The following is a 25219-nucleotide window of genomic DNA, read 5'->3' as shown; positions in this document are numbered from 1 at the left end:
TGCTTAACAAATTTAAAACAATCATGGTGGAGTGATTTGCTTAACAAATTTCGTCAACAAATGGGTGAAAATGATCCCGCAACGTATAGACAATCCATGCGAAATGGAGGGTAACAAACTAGCGTGTTACAGTTTTTGAGCAACACTACATAAACGTGGGAAGGCTATGGACGAGGCCCTTCACGTGTACCAAACCACACAAGGTCATGAATTTAACCACATTCCGTCGTGGCAAATGCTACGAGTTGTTTAACGTCGTCGAGGACTAGTCTTTTTATGTCTTTTATTGATGTCGTATTTTTATTTTTTATGCATCTGTTTTTTTATTATGTACTTTTTTATTTAATTAATGAATTAATATTTTTATTTTATAGTTTTAATAAAATCTATGTAAATAAATTAAAAAAAAATGGGAAGGGGGAAGAAGGGGAACCACACCCCTACTTGGGGGAATGATGCTGAGGTGGAAGCGGAGGGTGATGTGGTGCTGAGGTGGACTTGGGGGAAGTGGAAATCACACCCCATAGCCTTAGTAGTAAAATACAAGTATATAAACATGTTCTTACAATCAATTTAAATTCTAATAATTACATATTAAACGTTGGTTTTCATCCAAATCAGAAAAAAAACCGTTTTGATTTGAGGATCAAGTTGTTAAAAAGAAAGTAGTTGACTTTTGGTCATACTATTTGACTATAGGGGGTCTATTACTCTATTATCAAAATATAACCAACTTTCATGTTTCTGTTACCAATTTGATGCAGTTAACTTGCTCTAACAGATAAATTGCAAGCCAAGTGGTTTTAAAAAAAAGTAGTCGATTACATACAACGACCAAAACATGACAGTTCGTTACACGCTAATGTAAACAATCACGGATACAATGTAGGCATTATGCCATTAGGCGTAATAGTTTGTTGACCAAAATACACACGTTCGCTAAGCCACATGTATGATGTATGTATCTTTTACCTTTGTAAGTTGTGATCCCTCAACAAGAAAAACAAGAAGCTAAAATGAGAAAAGAAATGCAGATGGAAGCTAGAAAACTAAAGCCGAACACCAAGACCGAATAATGATCTGGTTTTCTTAATCTGGTCTGGAGTCTCTTGATCACATGCATCATTTCCACATACTCCACTTCCATCAGTTCATTTACTTCCTTCAACATATGGTTCTCTCTCCTTAACTGCCATCTCAAAACAATGATTTTTTAAAATCATATTGTGTATTTAACAGCTCACTCCTGATTTTATGACATAAAATACTACTTACCTCAGCAATTGTCTTAACAAGCTTTTCTGTTGCTGCTTTCCATGAGGATATTGTTTCTGAAGTAATTACAATGCCACCTTCTTCATGCCTTGAATTCACTTCCTCGGCCTCGCACAAAACCCCTTCCACCATAAACTCCTCGATGATCAATTTAACTGTCTCAGCATCCAACTTATCTCTTAACTGCACAAATCCACATCTACAACTTGATATGGTGCGGTTTTGTCAACTTTTAAAATTCTTTTTCATAAATATATTGTGCAAGTATTTTGAATAAAATGAATTAGATGATTGTATGATTGACCCGTTAGAGATTAATCACAACCGAATCAGTCCATTCACATGTTATTGGGTCGGATATAGAATCATTAACGGCAGACCTTTTTAAGGATTCTCTCACGTAGGTCAACTACTTTCAGCTTCACGTCATTTACAGATAACAATGCCTCCTGTTTTGGGTCATAGATTTCTTCCTTGCAACCGGTGCGTGGTAATGCCTTTATATGCTTGGCTCTGCCATAAAAGGATGTATAAATTAAAATGGGAAAAAAAGAACATCATTTCTATCGTCATCGACAATTGAGGCGGCTAATTCAAGACACAAATAAGTGATATACCATTATACCTTGCTCCAAACCGAAGAGTGGATAGAGACTCTGAAAAGTTACATAGGCATGGTGAGCAACAGCAAAGTAATGCAGTCTGAGAGCTTCCTCCCTAAATAAATAATAATAACGCAAACTAATATCAGAAGCATGATGCGTGGGAATATTAACCTGGTCGATTTGGGTTGTGTTTGATCACAAATGGGTCAAGTAAATTGATGGGTCAATCTGACCCATACTACAAATGGTCAAAATGACCCATTATCCAACCCGGTTGACCTGGTCACCTCGAGATGTAGCTCAAAGGATACTATAGTACTAACAAGAGCGTCCTGTAGGATCCTAGTAAGTTTTGAATCACGAAAGGGGATGTGATTTGCTTTGCCCTGTTGACCGGAGGTCAAAGCATTAATCACATTCCCAAGTGCAGAAAGTGATTTGTTAATGGTTTTTGCTTCTTCAAGAACTCTCCCCTCTGCACCCGTCTTCTCAACCTTTTCAGATCCTGCCAAATCTACGAGAACAAGCTTTCCTATGCTCACCCTGTTTATAGCCCCATTGTAGTAATTTCAGACATACAGATAATAACTCCAATAGACCGTAAATTGTATAAGGAAATACGAGACCTTTTCTCATTTGCCACTTCTTTTTGAACGGTAAATATGTAGATGCAATGACTTCTACTGCTTGCCATGTTCATTTCTACATGAGTTAGCAAGTCAATCAAACAAGTAACATAAACTGCTAACTATGCCACATATACACGAAGTTCAGGCTGGAGAGCGAGAACTGAGAAGAAATAGATAGAGGAATACGTGTCTCTCCAACTGCTCTGTTTGCAATCCCATTCTGCGTTTCCAATGTTAAGAAGCAAAAGATATTTAATATTTACTTTTCTTTGATAATGTTATTTTGCACTAGAGAGAACTATGATCTTACAGATAGGAATTTTAGTGCTTCCTCACCATCCGATATCAAGATCTGTAAAATGATAGATCAGTTATTTTCGAAACTGATCATGAAGCACTAATTGCAGTGACCACTTCTTGTTAATAGTAAGTCTAAAACCACAACTTTGGTTGTAGTCAATACTGATACAACTATACAAGGGAACTATAAACACTGTGACGTGTTTCGTACTATCAAAATTTCATTACATTCTAAGAGCAAGTTGTTTATCAATGTTTATTAGGATAGTATATAAAGCCTGTACACTATTATGCATAAAAAGGTACATTCTATAAGCTTGTAAAGAGGATTGGACAGTTTTCTATTCTGGAATACAAGACTGAAAGGATTCCATATGAAAGATATTGAGACTTACTTCTGTTACTCCACACAACAATATTCCATGTCCTTTATGCTCTTTGATTTGTATATTGTCCTTTGATAAATCCAAAAGGTCTCTGAGAGAAGCGTCCAATTGCAGTTATTAAATAGTTACAAAACACATATGTGTTTTGGGAGGAAAAACAAACAAGCGATACAATCAGGTGGCAGTTGCTAACCTTACTCTCTCCATATAAATCTCTACCTGTTTGTCACAATATGTACATTGCATCAGGTAAAGTTTTTTGAGACTAATTCATCAAATTCTAATCCAAATGTCAAGAAAAGAGTTCTCTTATACCATTGAGAGTTTGATTTTATAAGCAGGTGTTTCACCACAGAAGTTTATAGCTTCAAAGAGTTCATCTACCACTCTAGGTAGTAATCCTTTCTTGTGGTTGTCAGTTTCCAGAATGCCGGCGCCCTGGTCAACAAGTCAAATATGGACTTCATTTAACCAATCATGTCTAACAAATGTGTGTTTCTATAATGCACAACTGCACATTACCTCCATGGTATAAGTCTTCCCTGCTCCTGTCTGTTAAAGTTCACATGATAATTAATCAGTATGATCCTACATCTCTATCAAACATCTGAACAATGGAAACATGCTGTTTTTCAATCAAAAACTTATAACTAGCAAAAAGGCTTCATTTCCAGGATGTTACAGCTATGTAACAATAAAGGTGTCAACCTCTATTTATCATTAAAGGTTGATCACTAGGCGTCACAACTGCAACATCTCCCGCTAACATGAAAAAGTAACTACTAGATAAACTAATCAAAAGGAACTGCAATAACTGCACTAATACATGAGTCAGTTTTTGCTTAACTAGCAGTACCAGAGCGGATTACAAGAGTTAATCAAGTCCATATATGATATATCATCTCCTCACCTACGATGATCGCAATGATAACGGCACAGAATTACGATTTACCTAATTCCTAATATCTAGGTATTTTGATTTCTCATATATCTTCTGAAACATTCAACTGCACATAACTAAACAAGATCGATCGGATGCTATACAGTATACATACCTGTCCGTATGTGATGATTGTGCCATTAATTGCTTTAACAGCATCTGTCACACAAATATTTAACACTCAGACCGACAATTATTATCAAAACGTTACTTCAATAGACTCAAATTATACGTATACGTGTGCGTATGTATTAACAGATCCAGAAGCAACATGAAGATTTAGACGATTATGATTATCATAATCTAGAGAAGAAATGAACAAAATACAGTTAAAATTATTATGAAAACGTTACTTCAATAGACTCAAATAGTCAAATGATATGTATACGTGTGTGTGTGTGTGTGTGTGTGTGTGTTGACAGATCCAGAAGCAACATGAAGATTTAGCCGATTGTGATTATTATAAATCAGAGAAGAATTAAACAAAATACAGTTACAATTATTATGATAACATTACTTCAATAGACTCAAATTATACGTATACGCGTGTGTTTGTATATTCAGATCCAGAAGCAACATGAACATTCAGCCGATCACGATTATCACAAATTAGAGAAGAATTAAACTAAAATACAGTTAAATCATCAAACGATACCTGTAACAATAGGACGAGCTAAAAATTCGTATACATCTGCTTGTTCGGAATCTTCGTAGAACACTTTATCGAAGCTAAACATATACTGTTCATCCTTCTCATCCTGCAAAACGTAATGAATGTAACAGAAATGAATTGTGTGTTACATAATTGTAGCGAATAAGTTGAATAGGAACCTGGAGAGTAAAACATTGAGAATCGGAGCGTGTAAAACACAGAGCTTCACCGTCTTCTTTTGAATTTGCAGGTCGTAACCTTGCGCACACGCGTATGTTCGCCATGATTCGAGAGTCAGTTGCAGATACCAGATGTCATATACTCACTCGTTATGTATGAATATTGTGTAGTACCTACCTTTGAAGAATTGAAGGTTCCCGCCTCCCCTTGGCCACTGGGTCGGGTCTTTAGCTCACATTTGATAATAATTGATGTCATCATTTCCTTTGAAATTTACATGACATAGCATAACAATCTCACTAAAAACATTAGGGCTGTTCATGAGCCGAGTCGAGTCAAGCCAGGCCAAGCTCGGGCTCAGCTCGATTATAAACCGAGCTGGCTCGGCTCGGTTCGGATTTGAAACCGAGCTGAAAATCTAAGATCGGGCTCGGCTTGGTTTTAAACCGAGCTAGCTCGGCTCGGCTTGGTTTGGTTTGGCTCGATTTTATAGAAAAAACTAATATATACCTCATAAAATTTAATAGCCTAAAATATTATTCAATAATTTAAAAGAATATATTCAAAATAAGTTCAACCTAATACAATTCAAACCAAAATCAAGTTTAACAACGAAAAATAAGTTTTAATTTCAATAAAATACAATATTAGTTCATTAGTATGGTAATCAATCTTCAAATATGCCATAAATATCAAATTACAAACCTATATACATGTAAATAATAATAAGTTTTTTTATAATATATTATAATGTATATAAAATTAAAACTTATTATAAGTAAAATAATTCGAGCTAAACCGAGCTGAGCTACAAAGCGAGCCGAACCGAGCCAGCTCCTTTCTAACCGAGCCGAGCCAGCTCGGCTCACTTTTAAACCGAGCCAAATCGAGCGAGCTTTTTCCGAGCTAAATCCGAGCGAGCTCCGAGCCGCGAGCTTTTTGAACAGCCCTAAAAAACATAATGTATTCTTTAATTTTTTAACCAATTCACCACTCCACTTTTTTTTTTTTTTTTTTTTTTTTGAAAGGAAAACTTCATTCAAAACAAAAAGGCGCAGTCCTCAGAAAAAGGACCATACACCCCACAAATTACAACATATACAACGGGTTTTTAACCCAATCGTTCCAATAAATCCTAGTGTTTTTGGACCTATACTTTAACCAAATGAAAGTCGTAGACTTGATCAAAGAAACCACCTCCGGCACTTTTGGTTCAGCATTTTGAAAAACCACCTTGTTCCGCTCTTTCCATATAGCCCAACTAGTGGCCCAAAAAATCCCACCGATGATCTTCTTGTCCTTCGCAGAGCTGGAACTCGAATTAGGCCATTTAAGAACCGATTCATAATCAGGGAACGAAGCAGCTCCCATTTTGCACCAACTCCACACCATCGACCAGACCCCTGTAGCAACGTAGTAGCTAAAAAAAACATGGCTGATCGACTCATCTGCTGCATTACACATCGGACAAGTAGCACTAGGGACCACGACGTTCCTCCTTATCAGCTCGACACGAGTTGGGACTCTACCTTTATCGATTCTCCATAACAGCATATTTACCTTGATCGGAACCCAGTTAATCCATCGGAACACTTTACTGGGACAGATCGCTGGAAACTGCCGAATGGAGTCTTTAATCGCAGCCACTGAAAACTCTACTGCAGGTTTTTTATCCTAAATCCACCTGTCTTTGCTGTCGACTAACCGAACCTGAGATAACATATACAAAACATCTTGTTTCTCTGAAATACCTTCAACCGTATGAACATTAGAAGACCAAGAAGCCGACATCTGATATTGAAACCCATCATGAACCACCCGGGAACTGACTACACACTCCTTGTCTCTTTCCAAAGAAAATAGCGCTGGCCATCTGATAAATAAGGGGGTATCGCCAAACCAAACGTCCTTCCAAAAACTGATACGGTCCCCATTACCCAGATTACAAGTAATCAGCCTTGAAATTGGCTGACCATTGATACGAAACGTCTCCAATAAATTTACAATAGCCTTCCAAGTACCCGGTAAAGATCTCTTAACCGGTAAAAACGACCACTTACTTCGGCCTCCATGGATACTAATCACCACCTTTCTCCACAACCCTTCATAATTAGATTTGAATCTCCAAGCCCACTTGACCAATAACGCTACATTCACGTCACACAACTTAGAAATACCCAACCCACCATATTTCTTAGGCCTCGTAACCGCTTCCCATGACACCCAATGTATGCCTTTACTAACTCTATTCCCAACCCATAAAAATTTTTTCATCAGCCTTTCGATTTCTTCCATAACCTCCTTTGGAGCTTTGAATAGAGAAAAGTAATATACCGGAAGGCTAGCAAGAACCGATTTAATCAACGTTAGGCGTCCACCCATAGATAAAATCTTTGCCTTCCATGATAAAAGTCTACTCTTCACCGTGTCAATGACCGATCCCCAATGAACCGATCTATTCATATTCGCACCAATTTTTATCCCAAGGTAAATGAAAGGTAATTCACCTACCTTACAGCCCAACACCTCGGCCATAGAAACCACTTCCAAGGAGGACACCCCTAGCCCAAAAATATGGGATTTTTGAACATTTATTTTCAAACCAGAGATCCAATGAAATATACGCAACAACCTATTGGTCATAGTAATATTATAATGGGACCACGAACCCATTAATAAAGCATCATCGGCATACAACATATGAGAGATACACGGACCCCCCTATTCACATTAATCCCCTCAATATCTCCCAATGAACAAGCCCTTGTAATCAAATTCGCCAAACCCTCCATCACAATAAGAAACAAAAAGGGTGATAAAGGATCGCCCTGTCTAAGCCCTTTTTGACAGTTGAACTCAAACGTAGGCGAACCATTCACCAGAACCGCAGAACGAGCAGAGTGAACAATACCTCTTATCCACAAGCACCATTTGTCTGGGAACCCCATCTGAGTCATAATGGACACTAAAAAATCCCAGTTCACGTTGTCATACGCCTTTTCAAAATCGATCTTCAAAAAGAAAGCCTTCTTATCATACTTCTTAATCCACCCAATCACCTCGTTAAGCACTAAGGGGCCATCCAAAATGAAACGCTCCTTAAGGAAAGCGGATTGCGACTCGGAGATCACATCCCCCATGACTATTTTAATCCTAGCAGCTATCACCTTAGAGATCACTTTATTAATAACCCCCACAAGATTTATAGGCCGATAGTCTTTCAATCCCATGGGCGCCTTATTTTTTGCTATAAGAGTAATATAAGACAAGCTACATTCTTTACTAATAAAACCCGTTTCATGAAATTCTTCAAAAAGCCTCATAAAGTCCTCCTCCATCAACGACCAAAAGTGTTTAATAAAATGAAAGTTAAACCCATCTGGACCAGGCGCCTTGTCAGAACCACAATCCAACACAGCTTCCTTAATTTCTTCCTTAGAAAAAGGGGCGACCAAGTCTTCTATCCTCTCGTCGGGAACTTGCTTCAAGTTATCAGAAACAAAAGCCGGTCTCCTCAGGTTAGTCTCACGAAAAAGCTCTCTATAAAAACGAAGAACTTCTCGTTTGACTAGCTGAGGTTTAGAAATCCAATCCCCATCAACCAAGACCCCCGGAATATCATTCACCACTCCATTTATCTTGTACACTTTTCATCTAATCATCAAATTTTGTATTTATTTTTTTATCTAAAATATTTTGTTATAATAAACTGTTTAGTTTTTTTTATCATATAAATTAAGTTTTAGATAAAAAAATGTGGTATGAACCGAGCTTGCAATCTAATGGCCAGAAATTAGGAGAGATGCTAGATAGAACTGAGATAAAGATTCGACTAAATTCTTCTTACTTTTCATTCAATTCAAAGATGCTTAAATACAAGATGCAAAAAGGAAATAACTGTCAACATGGAATAATGGAAACGTGCAGCCTAATTGATTGCTAATTAACCTACTGAACATGTAAACGTGGGCAAATGGGAAACGTGAAGATGCATGCTGATAGTTAACATGGGTGGTTGTTACGTGGCACGTATCAATCCACCCCGCTTGAATCCACCTTGTCCTCAAGGTGATGGTCGGTGTCTTCCGATGAGTCAAGGATCATAAACAATTGAGGTTTACTACACTTGTGACCCGGTCGGTAAATTTCATCACAGTAGTAGCATAGTCCTTTGGCTTGTCGGTCCCGTAGTTCCGCACTTCAGAGTCGCCTAACAGAATTAGGAGCCGGAAGAGCTACCCGATTGTTGGGCGCCGGAACCAAGAGACCCGTAACAGGCGCGCCTTCAACCGGTTCATGGTTTTGATCCAACTTAACCTTCTTCTCCACCAGTCTTGCCATACCAATAGTGTAAGACCCAACTTAAAATAACAGGATTTATGACATTTATCATGCATTTAGTACAAAATTTTTCGAGTTTACAAAAACTTCATGGTTTTAAGATCATACTTGATCATAACATTCAAGCCTACATCATGCTAGATAAACTTTCAAAACATAATTTTAAGTGTTTACATGTCATAAAACAAAATAGACAAAATGCGGAAGCTTTGTTCGGTGTGTTCGGTTCTTGACATGGGTTGATCATCCTCCGGGGTCTAAAGAGCATCTTTACCTATCATACAATTTCATTTAAAAGATTAGAAATCAAGGCATTTGAACAAAATAATTAAATACAAGAAATTATATATTTTGTTTTCAGCCCCTTCACCCAGCCGTGTCAAAAGATCACCCGACCGTGTCAGCTTAACATATATTTTTCACAGCCCCTTCACCCGGCCGTGTCAAAAGTTCACCCGCCCGTGTCAACTCTGCACGTTTATTTTTCTTCAAATTTGCATCCAAACCTATTCAAACTCATTTTAATTGCTTGGGGTTCATTTCTTAACATGTCTAAGCTATCATCCATTACCCGGATCCATTATTTATATAGTTTACGCTCCCGTTACCCGGTTTACGTTTTTCTTTATTACACTTAAGCCAACATTTTATCACCTACTTTATTTTGACCCGTTTAGAAGTTTTCATGCATTTAAGCATCAAACTCACATTTCTCTTTGTACACTTCGTATTTCCATTTTTTTTAAATAGCCTCTTATATTCCACAACAATTATTTTGTAATGGATTTAACATAACGGACCGTTATCCTTAATTTTACCCTTTGGATAGTCATTCTACGTAATTGACCCGTTCTTAGGCATTTGACTCTCAAGGTTTATACTTACAACTCTTACATATATCTAAGAGTTGCATAATCATAATACTAGTATCTAAACGACCTCTAAGGGTCATTTTCCCGATTTACAAATCACGGGCGTTTTGGTCATTTTTAGTCCCTCATTTATGACGAAGGACTCTCGCTAATTATTTGACCCATATTTGCATGTTTAACTAGCAACTTAACTATGCGTACCTGGCTCGAGTCATGGGATTGACCCATTTACGTACCTTTTGCTATTAATTTCTAATCAATAGCAATGCGAACCATGGGTTAAATTCCTGCGATTACTAAACTCAATACTCGATCATAAGATATTAATGTCAAATGGTGTTAACAACACCATTTGACCCGTTTAGTCGAAACGACCAATTATAATTATGAGATGGTATTTAATTACCATTTCATCCCTTTAACCTATTCCGACTTACTCTTTGAATTCATCTTGCTTAAAAGTCGTTTCTTGCTTTGTTTGACCCATTTTGACTTATGCCAAATGGTGTCCTTTCAAATCCTTTTTATTTATTCGTTAACCCATGTTCGGATTACCAGTCTACCATTTTTTTTTTGCCCTTTTTACCATAACTTATGGTTTCTTGCCATTCCCACTTATTCCAACGTGCATTATAAGTATTTGGTAGTAAGAATAAAAGGCGTAAGCTTAACTTACCTCGTATCCGAGCTACGCTTTTCTTTTCCTTCTTGATTCGTTTGACCCGTTTCTTCCCAAGCCTCCACCTTGCTCGTTAAGTGTCAAACTATCATCATCATTCAAAGGTGGTTAGATTAGTCATTAATAATCACGACTATTCCACCTTACGTATTTTCTATGTCGAAACTACCGTTCGACCTTATTATTTATTAATTCAACTTATCAAAAGTTAACTACTTTTGATCACCTGATTTACACAATTAAGTCTAGATTAACTTTATGCTTTGAACCCTTATCGGCTCATACTTCGCATAATTTGTCATATTATTCAATTACACGTTTCTTTCAAAATTTCAACATATTAGTGTTCGTTTAGACATTTTAGCAAACACCTTGTGGGCATGATTTTCATACTCTCATAAATCAAGTTTCTCAACTAGTTATTTGCCAAGTTTCAACATCATTCACAAGTCTCTATGTCTAGCATGCATAACAACACCTAGACTTACTTCATAGGAATCAAATAACACCCAATTTATTATCAAGATTCTAGTGTTCATTATATTTCTACAAAACCCATTAAACACCTATAATGGATAATTATGAACTTCATGATTTAAACACTAATTCAACAAGTTTTTGACTAGGGTTTACTCCTAGACTTGTTTTTCCTTACTAATTTCATCTAAACATCAATTAATCATGTTTAGATTTCGATTTCACAAATCATCAAGAATTTGAGATGGAACTAAATGATGAAATTTAACATACCTTATGTTCCCTTCACCGAGGTGATCACGAATTTGTACTTGGATTTCGATTTGGGTTAGATTTCCCCTTTCAATTTGTCAATTTTGAGCTAGTTAGGGTTTGATATAGAGAGCTCCTGTCTTCTCTGGAGTATTCGACCAGAACACACACTTAGAGTGTGTGTTTTGGTGTTAAGAGTTTTATTTAATACAACTTGTTTCAGATTTGTCACATTTGGTCCCTATACTTTACCAAGTTGCATTTAATGTGTTTTAACCAATTTCTTTATTATTACAAGACTTGTAACTAACTAGGTTATTTATTCCTAGTTAGTTTATTTTGTTTATTACCAACATTAAATTTTTATTATAAATATTTATGTTTTCGGGGTGTCACACCCCGTTACCTCGGGCCTTTTATAAGCTTTATTTCCTCCAAAGCCCTTATTCACTTTTTAGTTAATATTAGGCTTATTTATTCAGATCCTAATATTTACCGGGTTAATTTTACCTCTAACGGTTATTTACCCGTTCATAATTATTAACATGGTTTGATTACCAAACTCATTTTCGGGGTGTTACAAATAGCTTCCGAAAGTGATCGAGGAGCCTTCAACTTAACCTCCAACCGGATTTCATCTTTGAGACCCCCGATAAAGCATCCAATCCAAAAACAGTTCCGACAAACCATCAACACAATGAGAAAGCCGCTCAAACGCCTCCTGATAAGCGACCACCGTCGATGTTTGCTTGAGGAGGGACAGTGCCTCAGCGGGATCTTCATAGTTAGTGGGTCCAAAACGAGAGTGAACTGCCTTCGAAAACTCGAGCCATGACATCAGTCCTTTGGATTTTTCAAGCCACCCATGCCATTGTAGGGCTATGCCATCGAGATGGAAAGAGGCGAGGTGTACCTTGTCTCCTTCTTCAACTCGTTGAAAAGCGAAGTATTCTTCCGCTTGGTAAAGCCAACCCGTGGGTTCCTCCCCACTGAAGAGCAGAAACATCAACTTTAGGTATGGTTTTTGGGTGGTGGTGACAACTTTGCCACCGTCAAGGGATGGCCCGAAAGACCCAGACGGGTTCTGTTCACGCATAGACTGCATGTAAGCATTGAGAGCCTGCAACTCGGTCAGAATGCGCTCGATCAAAGTCTCATGTCGGGCAAGACGGTCTTTGGTTTCTTGCTGGAACTCGGCATTGGTTCGTTTGCGGGTATCCATAGATCACGGCTAGCTTTGATACCAAATGGTATGAACCGAGCTTGCAATCTAATGGCCAGAAATTAGGAGAGATGCTAGATAGAACTGAGATAAAGATTCGACTAAATTCTTCTTACTTTTCATTCAATTCAAAGATGCTTAAATACAAGATGCAACAAGGAAATAACTGTCAACATGGAATAATGGAAACGTGCAGCCTATTTGATTGCTAATTAACCCATTGAACATGTAAACGTGGGCAAATGGGAAACGTGAAGATGCATGCTGATAGTTAACGTGGGTGGTTGTTACGTGGCACGTATCAAAATGGTGAAAGCCGAGTTTTGAAATTATGGTAAACGAGGGAAGTGAGTTTATAATAGCCGTTTATAAATGCAATACTATAATTTGAAAAAGTAATAGCCGTTTGAAAATTATGAGGGAAGTAAGTTTATAAGTCAACAATATTGAATCTTCCTAAAATACTCTTATCCATACACTTCATACGAAATTATTCTCTTGTACAATAACCAATTTCTATATAATTCCGTCACGTTGAGAAACATGAGGTATTGATGGTGCTTGATTTCGGGACACAGGCCTTCGTGATTAGGTTTGGGGAGCAGTTTGTGCACATAGTTGGCATACACAGCATTCAATGCCCCCTGAGATCTGACATACCAGGAGATTGGGGTCTCTCCTGGGGGTAGAATTGAGCTTACAGGGATCTCAGGCTGTACCCCTGGGGTAACAGGTTCATTTTGATGATTATTAGTGAACTGTACTTCATTGTCATCTGAAGCTTCTTCTACAATACCCTCAACCTGGGTATTGGGAAATTTGGCCGAGGGCCAGTTTGACGATGAGTCGAAGTTTATTCCATTTAGAAAATGGAAACAAAAAGGTGAATTAAAACGAGAAAAAACAGGTGAAACAGAGAAAACGGTGGGCGCCAATGAAGAAACACTGGATAAATGACCGGAATCAGATAATCCAGGGGGTTAGGTTCTGCATAAAAAGGGTTGGTTCTCTCTCGTTTGATTCAAAGGGTCGGATCTTCTCTTCTTCTTGATAGCTGCAAAACAGACACCGTCAGACTCGCCACGGGGAGAATGGGGGTTCTCTCCGTGACCACCCTCCGGCGTGAGAATAAGTATCGGTATAAAGAAGAAGAAGTATAAGTGAAGTGAAAGTAACTTGAAGTTTGTATCTGAATTACTCTTCTATTTATAGCCGGGAGTTTGGACGGGAAAACCTGTTATTGAAATATTGACGGAATGTGCTAACTCCGTAAGCGGTTATTTTCCTTCCGTTAATTCTCTTAATCCGACGTGAGAGCACACAAATCGCTATTTAGATCAACAGCTGGGGTGTTGCCATGTGGAAAGTGGGCAAGTGGAGATTTCTATCCAATTCCATGCCATCATCGTGACTTCAAGGGAGCCCCGAATGATGACACGTGACCCAGACGGTTATAACCGTCTGGTGGTGCACGATTGAGTCTTCTAGAAGGTTACTACCATAATCCGGTGTGACTCCTTATCGCGTGGTGTCCGTGCAGTAAATATTATCCAAGTCTGGGTATTATTTAAGCGGGAGTGCCTGCTAGGATTTTTACCCCTTTGCTATGGAAAGAGGCACAGGTAATCGTTAGTTTCCTTTTGGCGCGTAGATGTTGCTTACTGCTTTTGCTCTAAGTTCTCTTTGTGGGACCAGTGCGCGGCCGCGCAAAGTCTAAAGAGGGTTAAAGACGCGGTTGTGGTATGGTCCGAAGTACTAAACACGAGGTTTTTGGGACCTTACCCCTTCAAGATGAGATGATTGATGTTAAATTATTATAATTTATATAATTTCTTTTTTTTATTAATATAATTATTGTTAAACATATTTTGTTTTTCATATATAACATTTAAGATATTATATTTTATAAAATTTTGAGTACGAGGTTTCGATATGCTTATTTTTATCTATGCATTGATATAAGTTTTATTCAAACCGAGTTGTGAATAGTAATAATGTATAAGTGATTGAAAAACAAACATACATGTAATTAAAGGCTTTATATGAAAAACATACAATAGTATGTTTGGAACTTTATCCAATATTATATTATTGAAAACAAAAAAGAGTAACGTTATCGCTCTATATGAAAAACAATAACTAAACCATGATGTACCTAGCTTTAATTTACAGCTAGGTACATCATGGTAATTGAAAGCTAGGTATATCATGGTTTAGTTATTGTTTTTCATATAGAGCGACAAAGTTTACTCTTTTTTGTTTTTAATAATATAATATTAGATAAAGTTCCAAACATACTATTGTGACGGACTTATATTTCTTTTTTGATTGTTATATTGAATGCTGGTACCATATCTATAATGTAATAAAACAAACATATACCAATCAAATTCTCGTCATAGTGTGTAAAGCATTTTAGTAGTTTATATTATATACTTATTATAATATAACAAGAATTAACACAAGATTAGTCCTAAAACTTTAAGAACTTTAGAAATGTTAAAAGAGAAAGAAGAAGAGAATTGTATAACTTATGAAAGTGTATACATGAGGTACATTTTCTCTTCTACCTTGAGCTAATATTTATACTACAAAAAGATCAACTATTTGGTAGACAAGGTTAACTATTTGGTAGACAAGATTAACTATTTAGTAGACAAAGCTATCCATAAGTTTGGCAAAGAGTTCATCCACTTGCTTGGTAAATCTAGAGATAAATCTTAATCTTCATGGTAAACATTTTATAATATTCATAACACTCCCCCTTGGATGAAACTTTGCAAACTTCGAGGTCTTTAAGTAATGCCTCATTAAAAATCTCGCTAAAGAAAAACCCAGCGGGAAAAAAACCTTAGCTAAGGGAAAAAGAGTGCAGTCTATAGCTCCCCCTCAAGTTTGCAATTTGTAAGGAATCACATTCTCCGTACATAACGCATGCCAATGTCATGAACATCTTTCCTGAAAGTTCCTGTAGGTAGTGCTTTTGTGAAAAGATCGGCTGAATTGTTGCTGGATTGGACATATCTCATCTCGACCTGATTGTCTTTAATAAGGTCCCAAGTATATGCAAAGAATCTTGGTGGTATATGTTTTGTTCTGTCACTTTTGATATACCCTTCTTTCATTTGAGAGACACAAGCGACATTATCTTCATGGTTAGGAGTTGGACTTCGATCTTTCTCTAGCCCACAAGAAGTCACTATGTGTTGTGATATAGATCTTAGCCATACACATTCTCTTGAAGCTTCATGTAGTGCAATGACTTCAGCATGATTTGAGGATGTTGCGACAAGTGTTTGTTTCTGAGAACGCCATGAAATCGCAGTTCCTCCGTTCATAAATACATATCCAGTTTGAAATTTTGCTTTATGAGGATCAGATAAATAACCTGCATCTGCATAACCAACTAACCCTTCTTTTGAATCGTTGGGATAAAACAAGCCTAAATCAACAGTACCTCAAAGATATCGAAAAATATGTTTAATCCCATTCCAGTGCCTTTTAGTAGGAGCTGAACTAAATCTTGCCAACAAGTTCACTGCAAAAGAAATGTCAAGTCTCGTACAATTCATAAGATACATAAGTGCTCCAATTGCACTGAGGTATGGTATTTCTGGACCAAGAACTTCTTCGTTGTCCTCACAAGGACGAAATGGATCATTTTTGACATTAAGTGATCTAACGACCATTGGAGTGCTTAAAGGATTTGCCTTGTCCATATTGAAACGTTTCAACAGCTTTTCAGTATAATTCATTTGATGCACAAGTATTCCATTGCTCATATGTTCAATTTGTAAACCAAGACAATATTTGGTTTTTCCAAGGTCTTTCATTTCAAATTCTTTCTTTAAAAAAATAATTGCTTCATGAATTTCTTTTTGTGTCCCAATTATATTTAGGTCATCAATATATACAACTATGATCACATATCCTAATGTTGTCTTCTTAATAAAGACACATGGACAGATAAGATTATTTGTATAACCTTTATTTGTCAAATACTCGCTCAAACGATTGTACCACATCCTTCCAGATTGTTTCAATCCATATAAAGATCTTTGTAATTTGATCGAATACATTTCTTTGGGTTTTGAACTTAACGCTTCAGGGAGTTTAAATCCTTCAGGAACTTTCATATAGATGTCACTATCAAGTGATCCATACAAGTAAGCTGTAACGACATCCATAAGACGCATTTCTAACTTTTTAGAAACTGCTAAGCTGATTAAGTATCTAAAGGTTATTGCATCCATAACCGGAGAATATGTTTCTTCATAGTCAATCCCTGGCCTTTGTGAAAAACTTTGAGCTACAAGTCTCGCTTTATACCTTGTAACCTCATTTTTCTCATTTCGTTTTCGTACAAAAACCCATTTATACCCTACAGGTTTTACAACCTTAGGTGTAACAACAATAGACCCAAAAACCTTTCGTTTGTTGAGTGAATCTAATTCGGCTTGTATAGCGCCTTTCCTTTTATCCCAGTCATGTCTATTTTGACAATCATTGAGAGATTTTGGTTCAGGATCATCATCTCCACCCATGATGTCACTTGCTATAGAATAAGAAAATATCTCATCAACATTTTCCATTTCATATCGGTTCCATATGACATGTGTATGACCATAGTTGATTGATATCTCTTTGTTAGCATCATCAACATCTTCCTCATGAGAGGTTTTGATATTTAGTGTTTATCAAGATCATTCTCTTTGTGGTCAATTTCCTTTACAAGTGCTTTTCTTTTTCGAGGATTCTTATCTTTTGAACCGATTGGCCTTCCACGTTTCAAACGTTTTTGAGATTCATGAGCTATCTTATTATCTATTGCCTTACTTGGGATCTCAACTCGAGCTGGAGCATTAGCAGCTGGTATATGAGATTTAGTAACTCTGTTTGTATCAGTAAAAGCATCAGGAAATTGATTTGCAATGTCTTGCAAGTGTATTATCTTTTGAACCTCTGTCTCACATTGTTTTGTTCTTGGATCAAGATGAGACAATGAAGGCACACACCATGAGACATCATTTTCTCGTTTTTTTTATGTTCTCCCCCTAATGCTGGGAACATTGCCTCGTTAAAAAGGCAGGCATCAAAACGTGCTTTAAATACGTCACCTGTTAAAGGTTCAAGATATAGTATGATGGAGGCTGTTTCATATCCAACATATATTCCCAACCTTCTTTGAGGTCCCATTTTTGTGCGTTGTGGTGGTGCAATAGGAACATGCTGTCGCAACCCCCGACCCCTACCCCGGGAGCGGGTGACGCGAGATCCAAATCAGTGGTATCAGTGTTTATTAATTTAGCAGCGGAAATGAGACATCGGGACCGTAGTTAGGAAATATTTTTATCAGAGTAAAACACCAAAATTTTTATAACAAATCTTTGGGATAAAACCCAAGTTCATTTGACAATACATTTGTAGGGATGAACCCTAATTATTGAAAACAAAAACAGAAACTCCTTTTTATTTAGGTAACTTTTATAGCCACTTTTCCGAGCCTTCAGTGCTCTCCGGCTGGCTTCTATTGGCTTTCACATTGTGTTACCTTTTGAAACGCGTTTTAAAAACATTTTATCAGCAAGAAATACTTGCAAGTACATTCCGTTTTGTAAAGCATCAGTTGTCTACACATTACAGTATTAAGGGCGATTACATTGTTTATATCTACACAATTACTTGGTCAGTACGTGTCACTCGACGGATCTGTGACTAGGGTCATATCACACATTGGATACCCGTGCCCAATTGTGAAGGTTATCAAGTACTGTATACATACCCCATAATACAGGAAGCAATTGTAGAATTACAAAGACTTAATCGCTGTAATTGTATTTGAAAACATTTGAGGTTTTGGTAAAACATTTTGACTTACAAAAAATGTACTCTCAAATAGTGAGAAAAAGTGAATGTACTTACATTGTTGATTTAGGTAAAACTAGAGCTTCCTGTTGTATCTCCTGGTTATTATCTATTAAAATTAAACAATGCACACGTGTTAGTAAAATAACTCAAATCACATTAACCGTACAACTCGAGACAGAATTCCAATGACTGAGTCAGGCAGAGCCTTGACATTCATTACAGAATCCTAAATCAATCGGGTGTAACATGAGACAGAACTCCAACGACTGAGTCAGGCAGAGCCTTGACATGCGTTACGGAGCCCTAGATCGATCGTGTAGGGTAATAGCAGGGTTATAGTACTTACAACGAGGCAGAGCTTCGCTTTATAGTGGGTATTGTGCCCGAGTATAATAATTGCCAACAGAATATTGAGAGAGAATTGATTTCTGAACTAATTCTCAAATGAGCTCGTCGATCCTATTTATAGGCCAGATTTAAGGCGGCTCGCGGCCCGCGAAAGCTAAGGCTTCGGCCTTCGCGCCCCGTGACAAACATAGGTTAGGCCGTAGGCTTGGCCAGTCAGCGTATCTAGACCTGCCACGTGTCGACACGTGGCGGCCTGGGTGTACGACAAGCAATCGGAGCTCGCGCCCCGCGAGAGACCAAGGGGGTCTTGGTCACGCCCCGCGAGAAACCTATAATTTTTGTTTTTCTTGATTTTTATAAATATAAGGGTATTCTGGGTCTGTTTCTCGTGTACGGGGTATAATTTAGGACATTTAGGGGTGTCCAAATATGTTTTAGGAGGGTTGTTATACATACACTGCACTCCCAAAAATTTTAAGGTGGGAAATGTCTGGCTCATGGCCAGAAACAAGTTGTAGTGGGGAGTACATATGGTTTGCACTTGGTCTCACACGAATCAGTGATCCAGCTTGTAAAATTGCATGACCCCAAACCGACACATGAAGTTTTGTTCTCATTATTAATGGTCTAGCGATTAGCTGTAAACGTTTGATCAATGATTCAGCTAAGTCATTTTGTGTGTGTACATGAGCAACAGGGTGTTTGACAACAATTCCCACAGACATGCAATAATCATTAAAAGCATGTGATGTAAATTCACCATCATTATAAAGTCTCACCCTTTTAACAGTGTAATCAGGGAAATGTGCTCGTAATTTGAGCAAGAAATTTTGCAAAATCAACATTACGAGTTGATAATAAAGAGACATGAGACCATCTGCTAGATGCGTCTATCAAGACCATGAAATATCTAAACGGTCCACATGGTGGATGAATTCGTCCACATATATCACCTTGAATTCTTTCAAGAAACATTAAAGATTCCTTGTCAACTTTTAAGGATGAAGGCCTTGTAATTAGTTTTCCAAGTGAACATGAGGTACATAGAGGCATTTTATCTGATTGGGGGATCTTTTGATATTTCAATGGATGTCCATGTGTGTTTTCAATAATTCTTTTCGTCATTGTAGATCCTGGATTACCTAGTCTGTCATACCATAAGTTAAATGTCTCAGGATCACAAAAACTTTCTTTTACTGCCATATGTGCTTGAGGCACATTAATGTGTGTATAATGCAAACCAGAGTGGAGCATTGGCAGTTTTTCCAATATATGATCTTTGCTCATGATGTGCAAATATTTTTTATTATCAACAGTCCTTGACTGAGAATCATATCCGTTATGATATATGTTTTTGAAACTCAACAAGTTTCTTGTTGATTTTGGGGAAAATAAAGCATTCTCTATTAAGAGCTTTGTACCATTTGGTAATATTAAATTAGCTTTTCCCACTCATTCTATTAAGTTTGTAGGACCTGATATTGTATCAACGGTTCCTTTTGTTGGTTTCAACTCATAAAAATATTTCTTAGATTTAAGTATAGTGTGTGTAGCTCCACTATCCGCTATACATATATCTGCATCATTTGTTTGCTCTTGTGCTCCAGTGGTATTCATTTTAATCTTGAAAATGTAAAGAGAAATAATAATAAGTGTATAATGAAGGCATTATGAATTATTATTTTTAATAAGAAGTTTATTTATTAGTTGAAAACGTTACATGAAAAGAAAGACTAATGAAACATAATAAAGATAGTTATAATAAAGGAAATTACATAATTGTTGCATATAATTATTATGGTTTAGCAACATTTGTTTCAGAGTTCCATGTCATTGGTATAGTCGGCGACATTTAGTTCGACGTTGATATCATTAAACTTATCCACATGGTTCACCTCCTTTTCTTTTCTTTTGAGAGAGGCTTGGTAAAGTTCACATAAATGTGAAGGTGTACGACAAGCTTTTGACCAACGGTTTGTACTTCCACATCTGAAACAAGAAGTGCCATTGTTTTCGGATCTACCAACTTCATTCCTTTTGTTATACCAGTTGGAATTGGTATTTTGTAGAGTGTGGTAATTGGAGGTTCTTTGATTTCGACCATGACCACGACCGCGACCACGTCCACGACCATGGGAATTACCTCGGAAATTATTATTTCCTTTGAAGGAATAGTTGCGACCATTACCTTTACCAAAATGGACACGGCCACGGCCTCGTCCCCATTTTCTTCCAGCGACTTTAGTATCATCATTAATAACAACATTTGCTTCTAGAATGGCTAATGATCCAGTGGGACGAGCTTGATGATTTTTCATTAGTAGCTCATTGTTTTTCTCTGCTATGAGGAGAAATGAATTTAGATCAGAATATCTTTGAAACCTTTGCAACCGATATTGTTGTTGCAAGTTTATATTTGATGCATGAAAAGTGGAGAAAGTTTTTTCCAACACATCTTCCTCCGTAATAGTTTGCCCAAAGAATTGGAGTGTTGAGCATATTCTGAACAAAGCAGAGGTGTATTCATTCACTTTTTTAAAATCTTGGAACCTGAGATTGTTCCATTCATCTCTAGTACTGGGAAGTAAAACTTCCCTTTGATGATCAAATCTGCTTTTTAAATCTTCCCACAAAACGTATGGATCCTCACAATTTGAATATTCAAATTGCAACATCTCATCAATGTGTTTGTGGAGGAAGACATCGGCTTTTGCCTTGTCTTGATCGCTACATTTATTCCCCTCCGTTATTGTTTCCAAAACACCCATTGATTTGAGATGTCGCTTAACATGTGCCTTCCACGACATATAATTTCCTCCGGTGATATTAAGAGCTAGGAATTCAATTTTTGCGATATTTTCCATTTTGTTGCTAAACATAAATAAGATAAATATTAAAATCTAAATACTCATTAAAAATGAGATAACATACATAGGTACAACTATAAACAAATAAATGAATACATAAGTACTAAAAAGATGAGGTGGAAGCCCATACATTAAGGTCGGCAACAATATTAATATTATGCCGACCAATATTAAAACCAGGTGAATCATCTTCGAAATTTTTTCTTGAATAACCTTGAGAAGAAGAGTGTTTGTTGCAAAAAAAAAATGAGATTGATAATTGGTGATATATAGTGGAAAATTATAACCGTTTTGCAACGGTTATATTTTATAGCCGTTATATTGTGACAACCCTCCTGAATCCAGGTATCCGTACAATTAATTAATATTAATTAATGCTTAATGACTGTGCTGGATTATACATAACTGCTTTCTGATTTCTGCATCATACTTACATGTGCATCACATATTACATAATGTCACATCATTTATTGCATACAAACTTTAGTGACATAAACGATGTACAAAGCACAGTTAACGGATAACTCAGAAACATGCTGACAATGTCAGTACATAGACAAATAATGTTTTGAGACCCTGTAAGGGCCAGAGACAAGGTACTACACTAGTATGGTGTGTAGGGAAGTAAGGACCATAAAACTGCGTCACTAGGTGATAGATAAAGTGCCGGAAAGTGCCTAAAATCCACTTAAAGTGCAGAATTCTGCATTTTTCAGCAAAATTTAGCTTTTTAACAAGCTAGTAAGGTGCAAAAATATGGCAAAATGGTCCTGTATGCTTTCCTAAGTGTCGGGAATTAAAAGTGTCACAAAAAGTTACATAAAGGACACTAAATGGAACAACTTGACGCTTTAACGAACCGGTATCTAACCGAACAACCGGACATTACCCGAAACACCAAATTTTACTAGAAACATTGTTTAATTATTTTTGAGCTAGTCATGATCCCTGAACACCCTAATGCCCACTAAAATATCTAGTAACTAACTTAACTAACTATATACTTGGTTTTGGTTTATAAACTAACTAGTGGTTCAAAGTTACACTTAGACCCCCTCCCCCTAGCCTATAATCGGCCATCACCACCACCATACCTCCTAGATTTTATTTCTTATTATAATGGATATTGCTTGATCTTGTGGACATAATATTTAGAAGCATGGTTATAAGTATGGCTTGTGATCTCTAAAGATCACCACATTCCTCACACTTCACAACTTCACACCACCCTCTTGCTCTCTCCCTCTCCTCTCGGCCTAACATAGTGCCGCCACCACCACCACCTTACATCCACCATCCACTCATTCCATACACTCTCAAGGTTGTAAGAAGGTGTCTTGTGAAGCTTGGTGCTTGTAGAACTTGAAGAACCTTCATCACTTGCTTTTATCCACCATTTTCATCTTCTTCATCAAGTGTTCTTCCCTAGCTTAGAGCTAGTAGTAAGATCCTTTTTAACCTTTGTTACTTCTATTTTTGATTGGTTAAAAGATGTGTTATGATGAAAATCACTAGAACGATAAAAGACATGAACAAGAACCATGAAACATAAGCTTACATATGATGATATATGGATGAAATGATGTTGTTTAGTGTATGTTTAATACTTGCTTGTTGTTTACTTGAAATTGTGATGTTGATCATCATATGGAGCTTGCTAGATTGTGATTAAACACATGATCTAGCAAGTTAGAGGATGATTATGTGATGAGATAAGATAATCATCTTCTTGTATAAACATGAACTTGATGAATAAAAGGATTTCTTGAAAAATAACAAACAAAGTAAGCTAGTAAACTTATAGATTCAAGATTTATGAATGATTTTCCAAGAAAACCAAGTTCAAAATATGATTTTTGAAAGATCATGGTTTTTACTTAAACTTACACTATTTTTAGTGGAAAAACAACTGTAGAGATATTAGAGAAACAAGAAGATGTTATAAATAAACATTTTTGTAAAATGTGATTGCAAGTTGTAAACACCTAGTTACTTTAAGAATGAGATTTTTAAAGGGATAAACACACTTTAGAGGGTAACTAAGTCCACTGTAAACGCTACCAAGTTACTACAAGTTTTTGTGGAAAGATCAAGTTCATGTTGTTATGTAAAGTGTATAGTTTTTGCACTTGGTAAGTATAATATTGTTTAGAGTTGATTGTTGATTGTTGTGTGTTGATTTTGAAAAGAAAATGATATGCTTTAATAGCATGGACACCTCCATTTTCAAAGGAAATTATGGCAATTTTTTCTAAAAATACAAACACTTAGAAAATATTTTCTAAACAAGTATTTACAAGTATGTTTTAACCTATGTTTTTCAATATAAACCTTGCCATAAATTTTGTTACAAAAATACAAGTATTGGAGGTTGGTTTTTGTAAATAAAAATGGATAAATATATATTTAGAATATATGTTCTATATTAAAGACACTAGTGTGGATATTTGTATACTTTGTGGGATAGTTATATTATTTTAGGGTAAAATAATATAACTTACAAATACCAAGAACTTATAAATCCAAAATAATACCAAGAATACCAAGGGATAAATAAATATAAGTTACACACTTGATATTGTGAAACCGAACGCAAAAACGTAACTTGTGTTCCGGAAAATACCATTACAAATATATTTTTGGTAAATATTATTTTGGATACAAGAAATGAAAATATGATTTTTACAAAGTTGTATCATATTTTTAGACAAGGTGAAAATATATTATTTTTGGGGAAGTTAAAATATATTTAGAAGATATATGGTTTTTGGGAAAATATATATTTTCTGGACAATACATTATTTTGGGACAAAATAAGTTATTATATATTTTCTAAAGTGAGACTTGAAAATATATTATTTTGGGAATACAAATACAATAATATGAAAATACATGTATAAGATACCCCCATCCTTGGGAAGGAATCACGAAGATAAAATACTTGAGAAGTATTGTTACGAAAATGTGATTTAAACAATTATTCCAAAATTAAATATAATTTGAGGTTAAAATAATTATTATTTTGACAAATAATTATAACTTGGAATAATATCAGAAACGTAAGTCAAAAACGTAAATACTAAGCAAAGGCACGGCCCGTTCGTCTAATAGACGTTAGTACACTGTAGGTAGTCGTGTTTGCTACGGAGATTTGAGTTGCTAGTTCTGAAGACGCAATACTGTGAGTTCATGTCCCCCTTTTCTTTAAACTGTTTTGTTTATTTACTTCGGGGGTGAAATACATGTTACAAAGGATTACCTACAATATAATTGGTATGGTTAGCCTAGGAAAGAACCATAGATCATGTGATTGGGTAGGCGTATAC

At 36.4% G+C, this 25219-nt stretch overlaps 3 protein-coding genes and 1 long non-coding RNA gene across 4 annotated transcripts; all 4 read right to left on the bottom strand.

The window, feature by feature from the left end:
* Positions 1-798: 798 nt before the first annotated feature.
* On the bottom strand, positions 799-5175 carry LOC110923616 (kinesin-like protein KIN-1). The gene is made up of 15 exons (XM_022167684.2): positions 4967-5175; positions 4791-4893; positions 4251-4294; positions 3718-3747; positions 3511-3633; positions 3389-3414; positions 3205-3286; positions 2820-2861; positions 2696-2729; positions 2507-2582; positions 2204-2423; positions 1901-1992; positions 1656-1788; positions 1276-1458; positions 799-1189 (listed from the first exon to the last, which is right to left on the bottom strand). The coding sequence occupies exons 1-15, from the start codon at positions 5069-5071 to the stop codon at positions 992-994; spliced, it is 1491 nt and encodes a 496-aa protein (XP_022023376.1). The 5' UTR covers positions 5072-5175; the 3' UTR covers positions 799-991.
* Positions 5176-6056: 881 nt separating this feature from the next.
* On the bottom strand, positions 6057-6521 carry LOC110924251. Its single transcript, XM_022168281.1, has one exon. It carries the CDS (start codon positions 6519-6521, stop codon positions 6057-6059), a length of 465 nt encoding a protein of 154 aa, XP_022023973.1.
* Positions 6522-9329: 2808 nt separating this feature from the next.
* On the bottom strand, positions 9330-11747 carry LOC110925778. Its single transcript, XR_002584727.2, has 3 exons — positions 11610-11747; positions 10857-10944; positions 9330-9582 (listed from the first exon to the last, which is right to left on the bottom strand). It is a non-coding gene; the product is annotated as an uncharacterized LOC110925778 (long non-coding RNA).
* A 9096-nt stretch (positions 11748-20843) lies between these two features.
* LOC110924250 lies at positions 20844-21890 on the bottom strand. Its single transcript, XM_022168279.1, has one exon. It carries the CDS (start codon positions 21888-21890, stop codon positions 20844-20846), a length of 1047 nt encoding a protein of 348 aa, XP_022023971.1.
* Between the last annotated feature and the right edge of the window lie 3329 nt (positions 21891-25219).

Source organism: Helianthus annuus, chromosome 17 (assembly GCF_002127325.2).
Source record: "Helianthus annuus cultivar XRQ/B chromosome 17, HanXRQr2.0-SUNRISE, whole genome shotgun sequence".
NCBI lineage: Eukaryota > Viridiplantae > Streptophyta > Magnoliopsida > Asterales > Asteraceae > Helianthus > Helianthus annuus.
This window is presented reverse-complemented; position numbering and strand designations above follow the sequence as displayed.

Coding starts and splice junctions, on each gene's coding strand:
- LOC110923616 (XM_022167684.2), bottom strand. CDS start 5,071: ATGGCGAACATACGCGTGTGCGCAAGGTTACGACCTGCAAATTCAAAA. Junction 3,287..3,388: donor ATTTATATGGAGAGAGTAAG/GTTAGCAACTGC, acceptor CGCTTCTCTCAG/AGACCTTTTGGATTTATCAA. Junction 1,993..2,203: donor GGATCCTACAGGACGCTCTT/GTTAGTACTATA, acceptor TTATTTATTTAG/GGAGGAAGCTCTCAGACTGC.
- LOC110924251 (XM_022168281.1), bottom strand. CDS start 6,521: ATGCTGTTATGGAGAATCGATAAAGGTAGAGTCCCAACTCGTGTCGAG.
- LOC110924250 (XM_022168279.1), bottom strand. CDS start 21,890: ATGGAAAATATCGCAAAAATTGAATTCCTAGCTCTTAATATCACCGGA.